The sequence below is a fragment of the Cavia porcellus genome, unplaced genomic scaffold (assembly GCF_034190915.1).
Source record: "Cavia porcellus strain 051 isolate PalLab524CR breed Dunkin Hartley unplaced genomic scaffold, mCavPor4.1 scaffold_1, whole genome shotgun sequence".
In the NCBI taxonomy this organism is placed as follows: domain Eukaryota; kingdom Metazoa; phylum Chordata; class Mammalia; order Rodentia; family Caviidae; genus Cavia; species Cavia porcellus.
This window is the reverse complement of record NW_026947484.1, coordinates 107,962,888-107,978,234: the sequence shown is the minus strand read 5'-3', so window position 1 is coordinate 107,978,234 and position 15,347 is coordinate 107,962,888. Positions and strand designations below refer to the sequence as shown.

Sequence of the window (15,347 nt, the reverse complement as noted above, 5' to 3'; positions counted from 1 at the left end):
AAAAGGACTAGGCTATATAGCTCAGTGGTAAAATGTCCCTGGGTTCAATGCCCAGGCCCACTAAAGACCAGCAGCAGTGTTGTAAATGAGAAGATGAAGGATGTATCAGTGTTTTATCCTGAGATGGAGAGCAGTGGAGTAAGCCTGGCTTCTGGGTTGAGGTTTATGTTCTCCCTCAGATACTTTTGTAAAAAGACGACCAACAGTATTTTTTTTTTTTCAGTTTTATTTTTCTGTACTAAAAATAACTAGTGGGTGCTAGGATTGAAAGAGAAAAGCTTGAGATGCTGACATCGCCTCTTGTGGATGAAGTGGCCGTTACCTCTGGTTTATATCTGTCTGGATAAGGAAAAAGGGAATTACAACCACATCTACAGCCTTAGCCTTTCCTTGCCCTACCCCTACCCCTGCCCCTCACCCCTCTTCCTTCAATCCTCCTGCCTGCCTTTTAAGTTTTTTAATATTCAAAATAATACTGGGGCCAGATGTATTGCACACCTGTAACCTCAGCACTTGGGAGGCTGAGGCAGGAGGATTGCCATGTGTTCAAGGCCAGCCTAAACTACACAGCAATAGCTATCAAAAAACAGTATTTGGAGCTAGGTGTGATGCATACCTGTAATTCTAATACTTTGGGAGGCTGAGGCGGAGTACCCTGACTTTGAGCCCTGCCTGAGAATCTTAACAAGAGCCTGTCTCAAGAAATAAAGGAGGATATAACTCAGTGTGAAGGTCCTAGGGTTTAATTCCCCAGTACTGGAATGGGTAAGGAACACAGAAGGAGAAAGGCAAAAACAAAAACCAGCAAGATGAGCCTTTGTGGCCTTTTTCATCATCATACCTAGCAACTGAGACTGCTTTATCAGGCCAGTCAGACAGAACTCCAGTAACTTGGTAAAACAGAGAACTGTCCTTCCTCCCCGGTTCTTTTTTTTTTTTTTTTTTTTTCTTTCCTTTTACTACTGGGAATTGAATCCAGGGCCTTCCCACTGAGCTATAACCTTATCCTTTTTACTTTGAGACATGACATAAATCACCAAGAGGGCTGGGATTAAGTTATGAACCACTACCTGGCTTTTCTTAGTTAAATTGTGAGGAAGAAGCCCAGGCTAGTTCTTTGAATGATGGTAGCTATAAAGTGTGGGCACTGATGTGAAACCTGGTGTTGATCTTACGTGTGGCTCTGCAACATACTAGTTTTGTAAACCTGATATCTGTAAAGTGGGGATGATACAAGGTTATGAACACTGATCATAAATTCACATAATAGAGCTGGGGATTAGCTAAGTGGTAGCGTGCCTTTAGCACATACAAGGCCCTGGGTTCAATATCCATTATCCACACACACACACACAAGTCCAGTAAGCTCAAATATCACCTGTTAAAATGAAACTTAATTACATCATAACTTTAATATCCTCTGTATTTACCATCTGTTCAACAAGAACCTTTTATGTTGAACTTTCTGTGTAGCCCAGACGAGCTTCGAACAACTGCCTCAGCCTCCTGAGTACTGGGATTAGAGGTGTGTGTCACCATGCCTGGCTGTCTACCACCTTAGTAATTACTCATTGGCCAGGAAAACATGTTGCCAAACAGCAGTTCAAAAAATAGGTAGCCAGGGGCTGGAGATTTAGCTCAGCGGCATGAGCGCCTGCCTTGCAAGCAGGCAGTCGTGAGTTCGATCCCTGGTACCGATAAAAATGGAAAAGACAAAAAAAAAAAAAAAATAGGTAGCTGGTAGTGGTGGTGCACACCTGTGACCTCACCTAATTACTTAGGAGGCCAAGGGAGGAGAATTGCTTAAATCCAGGGTTTCTGGGACCGCCAGAGACCTCATTTCAAAAACAAAATGAAACAAAAAGGTAATAGAATCAGTGGGCAACAACAATATCAATGCATGTTATGAATCATTAGCAAAGTTGGGTGGTGCATGTTTCTAAATTCAAACAGCCTGAGCAATTTGGTAAGACCCTGCCTCAAAAAATAAAGACTGGGGGTGTAGCTTAGTGTAAAGGCTCTGGGCTCAACTGCCAATACCAGAAGTAAATAAAAAGTTTAAAAAAAAAAAAAAAAGTTAACAGTTCAGGAAGCACATTGCTCGGGCTGGGGATTTAGCTCAGCAGCATAAGCACCTGCCTTGAAAGTGTGTGGTCGTGAGTTCCATCCCCGGTACTGATAAAGAAGAAGACCAAAAAAGAAAAAAGGAAGCACACTGCTTGGCTTAGCCCAGGGCTTGCAGTGTCAGACCTTCACACCTGCCTCAGTAAGGATCCCGGCGCATTGACAAGACACTTACTGGTTGCATTTCTGTGAACACTGAAGACAGGCTGTTCCAAATATCCTCCAGACCGGTCCTCACCCGTTTCCAAAAAGCCAGAGCTGCACTGGGGCTGGGGTAGGCGCTGGGTGGGAGGGGGCTGGGCCTGCGCCTCTCGTGGATTGGGGGCATGGGAGAAGTGGTGGTGGTGGTGGTGATGGTGGTGGTGGCGGCCCGAGATCTGCAGCTCGAATCATGGCAGGGACTCGAGTCCAGGGGACATTCTTCCCGGAGCCGGTTGCAGGCACAGTGCTCATAAGTGCAAGGCCGGTGCTCTGTCCGGAGCTGGCTTAGCGCCCCAACTCGAAGACGCCCAGAAAGGCCGTGCAGCTTCCCAGACCTGCTCCGGCTCATGGTACCTGCCTTGCAGTGGCAGTGCCACGGGCCCCAGGGCATTAGCACCAGCCGCAGATCCTCAGGGGGCGGCATGGACGTGGGAGAGAGGCGTGGCCAGCCGCTGGGCTTGGAGCCAGCCGTGGACCACTTGCTCAGGCTCTCGGAGCTCAGCACGTCGCCCTCCTGGCTGGTGAATCTCGTGGTGGCCGGCGGCAGGCTGGTGGACAGCCTGATCTCTCGCTCCTGGGTGTTGGCTGCAAACTTCCCGGTGGTGCTGGCACTGGCACTGACCGCTCTGCTGGAGGTCTTATGGGAGCCGGCCCCTGGGGTGCGGCTCTTTCTGGCGTAGATCGCCACCCCCTCTTCCAGAGAACCGTCCTCATCCTCGTCCGTGCCGGGCGTGGCTGGCGAGCTGATCCCGGTCACCGTGGCCAGCAGCTCCTCAGCGGCTGGGCCAGCCAGGCGGTCAGCGGTGACGTGGGCGTCGCTCTCGTCCTCCTCGGTCACCCTGGTCCTGCGGGGAAAGCGGGTCCGGGCCGAGCGCGACATGCTGCTGCTGCTGCTGCGGCTGCGGGCTGGGCTCCCGAAGCTCAGGCTGACGCCCCGCGTCCCTGCCGGGGCTCGCGTCTGACCTTGGTGCCCCGCCGCCGCCGCCGCGGACCCCAGACTCAGCAGCAGGGCCCAGAGCAGCGTGCAGGCGGCGGGGACCATGGGGCTGGGTGGCCCGGGCTGCTGCCGCCTCACCCTTCGTTCTGCTCCGCTCCACCGACTCGCAGGGTCGTTGGAACCGGCGCGCGCCCCCCCACACACACACACCCCGCACCCCCAGCTGAGCCTCTGGTCTAGGGAGCCTCGGCCACCAACTCGCGCACAACCCCGGCCGATTGTGATGCAAGGCTGGGGGAAAGGCCCTGTGCACACAGGCTTCAGTCTCATATCCCAGTTTATTAATCGCTACAAGTATAGTGTGAACAAACAGTACAGGCTTTCAAAGCATGCCTTCCCAGGCTCACAGGTGCAGACATGACTTAGAAGGAAGAAAGGGCAGACAGGTTCTTCAGGATTTTGTGAGCTGTCTCCTGGCCCTCAAAAGGGAGCCTGGCTGAGCTAAAGTAGGCCCTTCCTGTCCATCATCTCCCCTCAGACTGCTAGAACACCAAGCCGAGAAGGCTGTAGAGCAAAAGCAGGATTAAAACTCGGAGTTTCCCACTCCCAACACTACCCTCAGGAACTCCAAACTCAGCCCTGAGCAGGCAAACAGGATAGGGCAGGGAAGTGTCCCATTGAGAAGTGAAGGTGGAAGGAGAGGTTGGGCTTCAGGATGAAAACGTTTGCAAACAGCTCAGGGATTAGGAAGTGTTTAGATCATTATCTTTGCTTGGTTCAAGGTCCTTTGTCCATTCCTCTTGAGCCACAGAGACCCTGGTCCAACCTACAGGGGAGGGAGTAAGGAGATGAATGTTGTTTGGGGCAGAAGTTGGATTTTACTCACTGGTTGGTGAATTAGATGAGCTAAAAGATTGTTTTTTGCTGTTGTTTTCTTTTTGAGACAGGATCTCTCTATGCAGTTCAGGTTGGCCTTGAGCTCACTTTGTAGCCCAGGCTGGTCTTGAACTTGCAAGGATTCTCCTGCCTCAACTTCCCAAGTACTGGGATTACAGGAGTGCACCTAAGCACCCTGCTAAGACTGGGTGTTTGATTCAGTATTTAGCATCCTTTGCTCCTTAGTATGATCGATTCACTGTCCACAGATCCCTTTTGAATTTCTAGGGCGACTCTAAGCCCCCTTTAACTCTATGTGGTGATTTTGCCTTGGCCTCTGCACATGTACACGTGAAGGTTTTCATTTGTTCCTGTTAACACAGTCCTGTGCTTCACATCTCCCTGAGCATATGCACTTTTCCTAAATACACTGAAGCAGTGAAAGCAGAACCTCTACCTTGTAGCACCTTTGTATCTTCCCAAGGCAATTAGGAGGAGGGGACTGGCTTTACTCATTGCACCCCAAACCTTCATCCTTTAGTGCAAGACTCACTGTCTGACAGCATCAGGGATGTGAAGCTGGTCTAGGCAGATGAGTTGGCCTAACTCCCCCAGGCTGTCCAGAAAACGGATCTTTCGTGTGAACTTGGAACTGAAAAGACAGAATAAACCAAATCATGTTTCATACCAGCAGGGTGGCTCCTGGGGACCTTTACAGAGAAAAATGTAACAAGCAGAATATTGTGGGAGGCAATTTTGAGTGACTCCCCTTGAATGCTGAACAATTGCTGAGACTTTGATTATATCAAGACTTATTTCCTTATACTGATATATACAGAGCTAACTGGTACTTCCTTCTTACTTCAATTGGCTGTACCCGTTGCAAATAAGGCTAGTTGATGTACTGGTATATAATCTCTAAAGCCATCAGACAGTCTCCTGTTTCCTTTTAAAGTGTTCTCTGTGAAATATATGAACACAGTGGGATGGTAGGGCCAGTCAGCTCCAGGAATGTCAACTGGGTATGAGTCTTGAGATAAACTGGTAGGGCACAAAAATTTACATATCAGAAACTAAAGCAACAGCCTCTAGAAACAATTCAGTAGCTAGTTTAATTGAATTATGCTAATTGATCCTTCTGCACATCTTTAACCCTGCATTTTGCAAAGATGCTTTTCTTGCTACCTGGCCAGCCAGCTCAAATTACTCACTAGTTCCCCACCATCCTCACTGTGACTCATCCTTGAGCCACTCCCTTCTTCACGAGACAATAAATTCTGGGAGCAGCCTAGGATCAAGGCTTTTGTCTGCACATCCTCACGGGAATTAGACTTAAAATCCCTTGGCTGCCCTTAACTTGGAATATGTCTTGGTGTCTTTATTCTCACTCTAGGTTGCATTGGAGGTGGTAGACTGGAATTAACTTGCTGGGATTCCAGTAATGACTCAATGGAATTATACATATAATTTTGGATTGTGAAGAAGACTGGAAAAGATTACAATACTTGGATTACCGTACTCAATATTTGGGGATTACAATAGAGTATTTAAGGCTAGAAAGAGCAAGGGTAGGACCAGATTTTTTTTTTTTTTTTTTTGTCTTTTTCATTTTTATTGGTACTGGGGATCGAACTCACGACTGCCTGCTTGGAAGGCAGGTGCTTATGCTGCTGAGCTAAAATCCCCAGCCCCAGGACCAGATATCTTTACCAGTACTTGACTGAATTCAAGGCCTTTGCACTGAGATACATTCCTTACCCAGCCCTTTTTATTTTTATTCATTAATTTTTGGGGCAGTGTCCCACTAAACCCTAAATTACCCAGGTTGGGATTGAATTTGAGACTGTCTTGCCTCAGCCTCCCGGAGTGCTGGAATTACAAATGTGTGCTATCATACCCAGCTAAACTCTTTCATTTGGCAGGGGGTGGGTACCAAGACTTATACTTGCCAGGCAGACACTGTGCCACTGAACTACATCCCTGGTCTCCAGCTAAAATCTTAATCTTGATTTTTTTTTTTTTTTTTTTTTTTGTGAGACAAAGTCTTGCTATGTAGATTCCTTGTTTAATGGCCTATTTGTTGAATGACTATTTGGATTTATGACTCATCCTTTGGATTTATGATCCGTCTTTTTTTTTTTTTTTCTTTTTTTGGTAGTTCTATACATCTTGTTTATAGAGCCTCAATGTCTTTTTGGAGGGTATAGTACAAAATTTGTTTACACAGTACGGTCATTTTTGCTGGTTTACTGTGTAGTATAGTACTATAGTTTTGTTATACATTACAGTATGCACATAAGAGTTATGCAAATAAAAGCAAAATCATCAAGAGTTTCCTTTGACAATTTCTCCTGAATATTGTACAAGATATATACAATTCCTCATTTAGTGACCAGTTCATTCCTCATTAAGTGAGGAATGTCTGTAATTCTGGCTAAACTTGAACTCACAAGGAGCTTCTTGCCTCACCATCCAGAGGATTACAAGTGTGTGCCAACATGCCCAGCTTAATCTTCATTTTGAAAATGAGGAAAAGAAGCTGAGTATGGTGGTGCATGCCTATTATCACAGCACTGGAAAGGGTGAGGAAGGAGTATAGCCTAGGTTATACAGAGAGTTCAAGGCCTGAACTAGCAAGAGCCTGGAGCGAAGAACAAAAGGTGGGGGAGAGAGAGAGAGAAAAAAAGACAGAGAGAGAGAGAGTAGGAGGAGGAGGAGGAAGAGGAGGACGAAGAGGAGGACGAAGAGGAGGAGGAGGAAGAAGGAGAAGAAAGGAAGGAATGAAGGTAAATGAAGTCCTTGTTCAAAGAGCTAATACCTATTTGGAAGACACAGTCATGGTAAAAAAAACAAAAACAAAAAACAAAAAACCAAAGAGCTAATACCTGATGAAAGGCCGAAGCATCGCCACAAATGCCTTCACATACCACGCAGCATGGACAACCAACAAGGCCCGCAGGTTTTTCCGGAGCCTGAAGGAGAACGTGATGAGATCATTCTATTCCTGGGTTTGTCTTCATGCTTGCAGATCAGGTAGAGCCTTTGCCTATACTGCAGCCGCCCTTGACTTCTCTAAATGATTCGATTCTTTGCCAGTTACTGGATTTAATCCCCCATTCTTTTAGTTGGAATCTCAGCTCCACTTATCTCAGTCAGCCTGACATGTCCTCTTTTTTAGGAAAATCTCCATTTGGACTCCTTCTGTTTGGGCTTGGCTTATATTTTATTTTATTTTATTTTATTTTATTATTTATTACTCATTATTTTAAAGCAGTGACAATGTTTATTAAAAAAAGTAAAAGTGAAGTGTGAGGGGGAAACTGACTGCAGGGCAAGTTTGGGGCGAATAAGATAAAAAGCAAGGTAAGCCGGGCATGGTGATGCACTCCTATATCCCCAGCACTCAGGAGGCTGAGGCAGGAGGATCGTTTCAAATTCAAGACCAACCTGGGCTACAAAGTGAGCTCAAAGCCAGCCTGAACTGCATAGCGAGAGCCTGTCTCAAAAAGACCAAAAAAAAAAAAAAAAAAAAAAAAGCAAAATGGAGCCTGGGACATAGCTAGCAGCACAAGTGCTTGCCTGGCAAATGCAAGCTCCTAAATTCAATTCCCTGTACCAAAATAAATAAGCAAAAGGAAAATAGGAAAACAAATAAAAAAACAACATGAGAGAGAAAAAATACATAAAGATCAGGTATGCAGCTGGAAGTGGCGGTGCACTCCTGTAATCCCAGCACTCGAGAGGCTGAGGCAGGAGGATCTTTGCAAGTTTGGGACCAGCCTGGGCTTCAAATTGAGCCCAAAGCCAGCCTGAACTGCATGGCAACACCCTGTCTCAAAAAGGCCAAAAAAAAAAAAAAAAAGGAAAACTAGGAAATAGACTTGTGCAAAATGAAGAAAATGTGAGACTGGGAGAAAAGCAAGAGTATTTCTGTGTGCCAGCAGGGTGTCACATGGTGGTATCCGTTTTCCACAAAGGCTCAGTTACAGAAGTTTGATTGCTACCACTTTACAGATCAAAACATGAGGCCCATATAGGCTTGTCTAAAATCATCTGGCTAACAAGTGATATGACTTGAAAGTAGGATTTCCAAGAGGGGGCGAGCAGCAGACAGAAAAAGAACTACGACATGTGACATGTGTGCACCACTGCCCTGTGATGAAGGAAATCACTACGCAAGGCCAACACAAACTAATAAAAATAAAACCAGGACAAAAGTGTTGTACTCTAAGAAAATAGCTTCGTTATATGTGTATTATAGCAAACCTGTAAAGTGGCTTACTAAGTGTGTTTTTTTAATCCTTTTTCCCTAACTGATATGTTAAGTGACCTAATTGATATGTTGAGCAATACTCTCCTCTGTAAAGAATTGCAAGAATCTCACCTAATTGATATGTTAACCATTGTTGCCCTCTACAAACTTCAGAAGTTGTGCTAAAACAAGCTAACAAGGGTTGTTAATCACTGTTAGGCGCCTCTATTCTCCCGCTAAAGAGCTAAAGAAAACTAGAATGGCCCATTAATTTATACTTGTTTAAAGTAACCTGCTTGTGTGCAGAGAGATTTGCATATGAGTTTAACCCTTTACCTGACCTTGATACATAACCGCCGTTTTCTGTTCTGTATGGCGCCTTATTGCCTCCCTCTCCCCTCACCTATCTATCTAGGCCATAAAGAATTTGGGTTTCTGGTGACCTCCTCCCGACCCGGTGATGATCTGTCATAAAATGAGCCTGCCCCAAATTTTAAGAACTGTTTAGCTTCAAAGAAATTACCGGGAAATACTATGGCCCAAACCCCAATCGATGCTTTCCTTTTGTTCTGTATGCATCAAATGAGTTAGATATCAGATCTTTGTAAAACTTTCAAATTTTTTTTTTTCTTTTTCATTTTTATCGGTAGCGGGGATCGAACTCACGACCGCCTGCTTGCAAGGCAGGTGCTTATGCCGCTGAGCTAAACCCCCAGCCCCTGATCTTTGTAAAACTTAAGTTTCAGCTTCTTGTAACTCTTGACCCCTTCACACCCACTAGCGAAAACGAGCTGTCCTGGGATAATTAACTGTCCACTTTCTTCCCCAAATATTGCTGCAGATGTGCCATTCCGAGATAATGTCAGTCTGTAGGATGGGAGTAATTTGAGAAACACCAGGAACTCCCGAGATTGTCAGAGCTAAGTGGACAGCAATACAGTTTCCAGACTCGGGTCAACAAGTTTGATGGCTCTGCAGGTTTCTTTGTCCCACCCCCGTTTTCCTCCAGCCTCTTTTTAAAGTCCTCCCTTCAGTCTCTGGGGGACAGTCTCCAAATTGGCTCCCGGAGACTGGTTGCCAGGCCTGGAAATAAAGCCTTTGCCACCTAAATTTTCGGTCTCTTGCCTCCTTGGATTTTATACTGGGGGGCCAAGTTATAACAAAAAGAAACTAAGCTTTCGCTTCTGAGAGGAAGGACACATGAGCATCTGTGGGAAAGTGTGGACGAAGAGAGCATAGTGAAGGCACTAACTGGCAGAGGGAGGACTGGAAAGATGGGAGATGAATGGGAAGGTAAGAGTCACAGCACCCTCAGCCTGAGGTCTCACCGAGGATCCAGGGCACGGTAACACTGGCGGATCCAGCTCAGGGGTGGAACCTGGGCCCTGCTTGTGCCTCCGCTCAAGTGAACAAGCAGATAATTTTCAGCTGCCAGCAATTCCAGAGTCCCCACCATATACCTAGGGAGGGGTGGGAGACATTGCAGGGAAGGGATGTGACAGGGGCCCAGGGAATTCAAGTAACATTAATGTAGCTTCTAACCAGCTACTGACTGAACAGAGATTGCTTTTCACTTTTCCCTCTCAAATCCCCTTCTTATAGCTTTCAAACCTTTCACTTACTTAAACAAGTGCTCCATGATGTAGGTGTAGTTGGGGATGCTGCTCTGGGGTAAATAACACGAAGCAAAGAGGATGACAGCAGTAAGGCCATCACCATGGTAACCTGGGGACAATAAGGGAAAAACTCACTCCCCACAAATACGTATCCATAGACAGTAGGATTGGGTTGAGGAATACTGAGATCTTGCTTTTACTCGCTATTACCTCTATGAGACAGGACTTTCTTATAAGGCTCAATGACAGTCATGTCCACGTGCTGTTCCCGGAGTCCTGTTCGGAACACCCTCCAGCGATGACCATTTTCTCCAGCCACATCCCATACACAACCTTGGCCCAGCCCTTCTTCCGCCTTGCTGGCCCCCAGGCCTTCTGCTCGGGGAAGGTCATCTAAGACAGAGGGTGAGGGGTCAACAAGGGGAGGCTTCCAGCCTTAGGCACCTTCTAACTTCTCTAGATCTGTTCTGAGGTTACTAGTTTAACATCTCACTCAATTATTTCCTTGCCTTCTTAGCCAGAATATCCAACTAACCCAACCTTTTGCTGGTCTCTTTCTTCTGTAACTTTTTATCCTCGATTTTTCACTGGTTGGTGACCTTGGGGTAGGCTTGCACAATGGCAGGTTTATAACTCTTGCCAGATGCTGTTTTTTTTTCTTAAGTCTTTCTTCACATGTTTTTCACTGTGTGAGCACCTCTATTCCCATGTTTTCATTACCACCCACGAAATGACTTGCAAATTGGCCTTTCTTTCTTTCTTTATTTTTTTTGTCTTTTTTGAGATAGGGTCTTGCTATGCAGTTCAGGCTGGTCTTGAGCTCACTTTGTAGCCAAGGCTGGTCTCGAACTTGCAACAAATTTTTTTTTTTTTTTGGTCTTTTTTGAGACAGGGTCCCGCAATTGGCCTTTTTAACTTCAACTCCATATTCCTAAATGCCAGGACATCTCTATTTTGCACCTTCCCAGCACAAGTTACAGACATACAACAGAAATCAAAATCATTTTCTTCTTCCTGTTCCCCTGTATTTCCTATCTTGATGAATTACTCATCCATCCAGCTGCCTAAAAATGTCACCTGAGACTCCTTTTCTCTATCAATTTGCAGACCAAACTGGGTTACAGAGCCTTTTCCTCCTACTGCTTCCCTCATCTGTCCTGCTGCTACTGGCCTAGCTTGTGGACATCTCTCAGATGCCCTCAGGTTGTTTCTGTTCTCCCTGCCTCTAAGTTGTTCTGCCAGTCTACCCTCTACACCATTGCTAGCACAACCTTTTTCTTCTGCATTACCTTTTTTTTTGAGACGGGGTCTCGCTATGCAGTTCAGGCTGGCCTCGAGCTCACTTTGTAACCCAAGCTGGTCTTGAGCTCAAAACAATCCTCCTACCTCAGCCTCCCGAGTGCTGGGATTACAGGCGTGAGCCATCACGCCCGCCACGTTATTTTTATTTTTTGGTCTTTTTCCTTTTTATCGGTACCGGGGATCGAACTCACGACTGCCTGCTTTCAAGGCAGGCGCTTACGCCACTGAGCTAAACCCCCAGCCCCCCCGGCACAGTTATTAATTTGATCACATTATTTCCATGATTGAAACTTTTCCATGACACTCCCTACACCCATAGCACAAAATCTAAACTCCTCAGCATGGCGACATTTTTACTTGCTTAGCTAGCACTGCTGTACAATCTGTTGCCTTCACCTACCAGCCCGTTGGATATGAATAGTTGTGCTCTCTACTCTGAATTCCCAATTTGAGATCCTCTTGCTTCAGCCTTTTGAGTGCTGAGATCACTGGTGTGTACCACCATGGCCAGCCCTGTGTGGATGCTTATTTCCTACTCTACCGAGGCTTTTCTGAAGGTAAGGCCTTTATCTTAATTTATTTATTTAGTCTTTTTAAGACAGGGCCTCACTATGCAGTTCAGGCTGGCTTGAACTCACTTTGTAGCCCAGCATGGCCTCAAGCTCATGGCCATCCTCCTGCCTCAGCTTGCTGAGTTCTGGGATTACAGGTGTGCACCACCAGACCAGGCTTTGTCTTTATTACTTCTGTTCTAGGTCAGTGACAGCATGTAACAGGTATTGAGTAGTTTTCCTTAATAAACAATAGATAACCCCTCCCCTGCTCCTGTTACAATGATCTATAAACTCTTTTTCTTCTGAAGAAGTTAATTTTGCTGGTTTTCCTTCTTATTCTCTACCTTATTAGGTCTAACATCAGTCCCCTTAAATTTATACAGCACTGTTTTTTACACAGCCACTTTTTTTTTTTTAAATATAAGGTTGGCTAGGATGGGCATGGTGGCATGTTTGTAGTCCCAGCATTTGGGAGACTGAGGCAGGAGAATCACCACCAGGTCAAGGTCAGTTTGAGTTACAAAGTGAGTTCATGGCCACCCTGAAATACTCAGCTAGACCCTGTCTCAAAAAAAAAAAAAAAAAAAAAAAAAAGGCCTGGGGACATAGCTCAGTGGCACAGGCCTGCCCTACAAGCACAAGGTCCTGAGTTTGATTCCTGGTACCAAAAAAAAAAAAAAAAAAAAAAGCTAGGCAGGCCTCACCGAATTATAATTTTTTTTTTTATCGGTACTAGGGATCGAACTCACGACTGTCTGCTTGCAAGGCAGGTGCTTATGCTGCTGAGCTAAACCCCAGCCCCCCTGCCTCACCGAATTATATGCAATGTTTTTTTCTTTTCCTGCTTGTGCTGGGGCTTGAAGGTAGAGCTTTGCACATGTTGGGCAAGCACACGGCCATTGAGTTAGGTCCCCAGCCCCACCGGTCTCTCTACTTTGGCTAGTTCTGTCCTGGGGTTTGTCCCCACCTTCCCATTCATATTCATGTCCACTGTCCAGCTGCTCCGAGTCTGAAGGTGTCTCCAGTTCATCTACATCCAGGTCTGAGCTGCCCTCAGAAGAGGAAGCAGTGGAGTGGATGGGAGAAGCTCCCTGATCTCCAGGCTCTTCTAGCAGATTCAGTGTCAGTTCCGGGGCAGACAGGAGCTTCCGCATAGGGCGCATAGGGCGCTGACCACATAGGGCTAAACTGCTGGGGGTAGCTGGGGTAGATCAAGTGGAGAAATATATAAAAGATGCACATATGGGGCTGGGGATTTAGCTCAGCGGCATAAGCGCCTGCTTTGCAAGCAGGCAGTTGTGAGTTCGATCCCCGATACTGATAAAAAAAAAAGAAAAAGATAAAAAAAAAAATGCACATATAAAGTATATATATATATATATATATATATATAATATATATAAAAAGATAGTTAGAATTCCTGTGGATAGGAACAATAGGGGGTGAACTCTGAAGACGAAAGTGACATGGGACATTTGGGAAAGGGGGAAATGGAGCTGCAAAGGGATAATAGCAGCATGGCCCTTAAGTGGGCTACCGCCAGGAACTGAATCCAGGTTCCACTTCATTCACCTGCCTGTGAGTCTCTCTGACCATTGCTAGGCTCTTCAGAAGGTCCAGGCTCCTCAGGCAACAATCTACAGAGTAAAAATAAGGGGCTCATAGTCGCTTCAGATGATCCGCTTTCTCCCTGCCACATTACTGCATCCATTTTTTCCCAGCTCTTTCCTTCAAGTCCAAACTTGCCCTCTGTTTGTGGCATCTTTCCTTTCTCCCAGGCTCTCTCTCCCTTCCTCACCTAGGGAAGTCTTCATCCTGCCATTCTTCCTTCAGCTCCAGCTCCCCAAGTCTCAGGTCTGTGCCTGGCTCTGGCTCTGGCTCTTCTGCATTCTCCCTGACCCTGAGTCCCCAGGAGAAAAGATTATCACGGAACAACACAGACAGTATTTTAAGAGCAGACACTGGGTTGGAGGACAGTTGTTAAGCTACAGAGAGCACACCTTAGAGTAAAAGAACTCAGCTAACTCCAGTAGTGGGGAGGTTGAGGCAGGTAGGGAGTTCAAGGCCAGCCTGGGTTATGCAATGAGACAACTCAGAAAACAAAACAAAAACTCAGATTTCTGGTCTCTTATACAATGTTTCTCTATTTTCCCCTGAGTTTAGGGGCAGAGGAAAGATGACGTGAGGAGCCAATCACATTGTCCCTCTGGCTGTGGCTCCACCAATGACACAGGGGTGAGCAGCGTCCCTGTGAGGAGTGGCTGGAACCCAGACCGGCCTGCCAAGCCTTCCCGGGCTGCCAGGGAAACTGCCGGTGCAGCACAGCTGGTTGGGCCTGCTTTGCTTCTGCTCTGCCAGGAGTGGCTGCACCTGGAGCACGGAGGAAGGCAGGGAGCTTTGCTGGGAAGGACGACCTGGATCTAAATTCACTTCTGGACCAAGCATTCAGTAGGGGAGTTAGGAAAACAAACCAGCAAACAAAACAACAAACCACAGGCAGATTTATCAAATACGAAGTATAGAAACTTCCATTAAAAAAATCACGTTATTATTCTGGAAGCCCAGTTGCTCAGTTCCAAACCGTACTGATACTTCCTACCTGAAGGCAAGCTAGCCCTTCTCTGAAAATTGATTCTGCTTTCAGTCTTCTCCACCTCTGAAAAGAAGCCCTAGGAAGGGGCTGGATGGTGGGAAATCCTGGGCTCCACACCCTGTCAGGTAGCCATGCTCGTACTTACCCAAGGTCTGATGTCTTTTCTCTTGCCTCTTGTACAGTTCCCATCTTCACAGTCTTCCTGCCTTTTTTAAACACCTAGAAGTTGCTGGTGTCCTGGCCCCTAACTGTTTTTGACCTTTTTTGGCCCCAGCCCTTGTTGCTCTGGCCTCCTTGGAAGAGGAAGGTGTGGAAGGCAGGCAACCTCATCTTCAGACAGGTTTTGCCACCTCCCCTCCTGAGGAGGAGGTCTGCCCAAAAGAACAGCCCTGCCTCCTGCGCAGGGGCGGGCTGTGGGGAGGAAGGAACATTTCCCACGGAGTCACTGAGCTGGGGTGAGTCCAGGAAGGAAATGTGTTCCCTTTCCTAGATATCCGGTAACTCCTGAAGTGGCTTAGAGGTGGTGTGTGTGGGGGGAACAGTAGAACTGAGTACTATCTGGGCTACTTTTCTTTCTTCCAGACAGGGGTGTACTTGAGATCACTATGTAGCCTTGGGCCTACTTTTCAAGTACCGTGCAGTGTAAGCAAAACTAGGGAGTCTAAGTATGTTGTAAGGAAGGTTCAGGGAGAAGAAACAAAGGGAAGGGCAGCTGGGCAGGGTGGCATACGCCTGTGATCCCAGCACTGGGGAGGCTGAGGCAAGGCCAGCCTGAACTGGACAGGGAGACCCTGTTCTTCACACTCCTAAAATAAAACCCAATAAACAAAAATTAAAACCAGGAAGCAGCAGCAAGGAAGCCATGCAGCCCCCTCACCAGGTGCCAGTGGTC

General features: G+C 46.5%; 2 protein-coding genes across 5 annotated transcripts; both read right to left on the bottom strand.

The window, feature by feature from the left end:
- Nucleotides 1-210: 210 nt before the first annotated feature.
- CUNH1orf56 (chromosome unknown C1orf56 homolog) lies at nucleotides 211-3,592 on the bottom strand. Its single transcript, XM_003478891.4, has 2 exons — nucleotides 2,300-3,592; nucleotides 211-339 (listed from the first exon to the last, which is right to left on the bottom strand). The coding sequence occupies exons 1-2, from the start codon at nucleotides 3,590-3,592 to the stop codon at nucleotides 319-321; spliced, it is 1,314 nt and encodes a 437-aa protein (XP_003478939.2). The 3' UTR covers nucleotides 211-318.
- Nucleotides 211-14,878, bottom strand: Bnipl (BCL2 interacting protein like). 4 transcript variants are annotated; one of them, XM_063253212.1, is made up of 10 exons: nucleotides 14,601-14,878; nucleotides 13,661-13,762; nucleotides 13,435-13,499; nucleotides 12,830-13,063; nucleotides 10,217-10,399; nucleotides 10,013-10,115; nucleotides 9,719-9,850; nucleotides 7,024-7,110; nucleotides 4,692-4,790; nucleotides 211-339 (listed from the first exon to the last, which is right to left on the bottom strand). In XM_063253212.1, the coding sequence occupies exons 1-10, from the start codon at nucleotides 14,642-14,644 to the stop codon at nucleotides 330-332; spliced, it is 1,059 nt and encodes a 352-aa protein (XP_063109282.1). In that variant the 5' UTR covers nucleotides 14,645-14,878; the 3' UTR covers nucleotides 211-329. The 4 variants fall into 4 exon arrangements, with proteins under 4 accessions (XP_063109282.1, XP_003478938.1, XP_012998579.1 ...); XM_003478890.4 differs by lacking the exon at nucleotides 211-339 and adding an exon at nucleotides 3,582-4,088 and having other exon boundaries at nucleotides 14,601-14,874; XM_013143125.3 differs by lacking the exons at nucleotides 211-339; nucleotides 12,830-13,063 and adding an exon at nucleotides 3,582-4,088 and having other exon boundaries at nucleotides 14,601-14,876.
- Between the last annotated feature and the right edge of the window lie 469 nt (nucleotides 14,879-15,347).

Coding starts and splice junctions, on each gene's coding strand:
- Bnipl (XM_003478890.4), bottom strand. CDS start 14,644: ATGGGAACTGTACAAGAGGCAAGAGAAAAGACATCAGACCTTGG. Junction 13,500..13,660: donor CAGGATGAAGACTTCCCTAG/GTGAGGAAGGGA, acceptor TTTACTCTGTAG/ATTGTTGCCTGAGGAGCCTG. Junction 13,064..13,434: donor TCAGAGAGACTCACAGGCAG/GTGAATGAAGTG, acceptor GATCTACCCCAG/CTACCCCCAGCAGTTTAGCC.
- CUNH1orf56 (XM_003478891.4), bottom strand. CDS start 3,592: ATGAGACTGAAGCCTGTGTGCACAGGGCCTTTCCCCCAGCCTTGCATC. Junction 340..2,299: donor TGTTCACAGAAATGCAACCA/GTAAGTGTCTTG, acceptor TTCCTTATCCAG/ACAGATATAAACCAGAGGTA.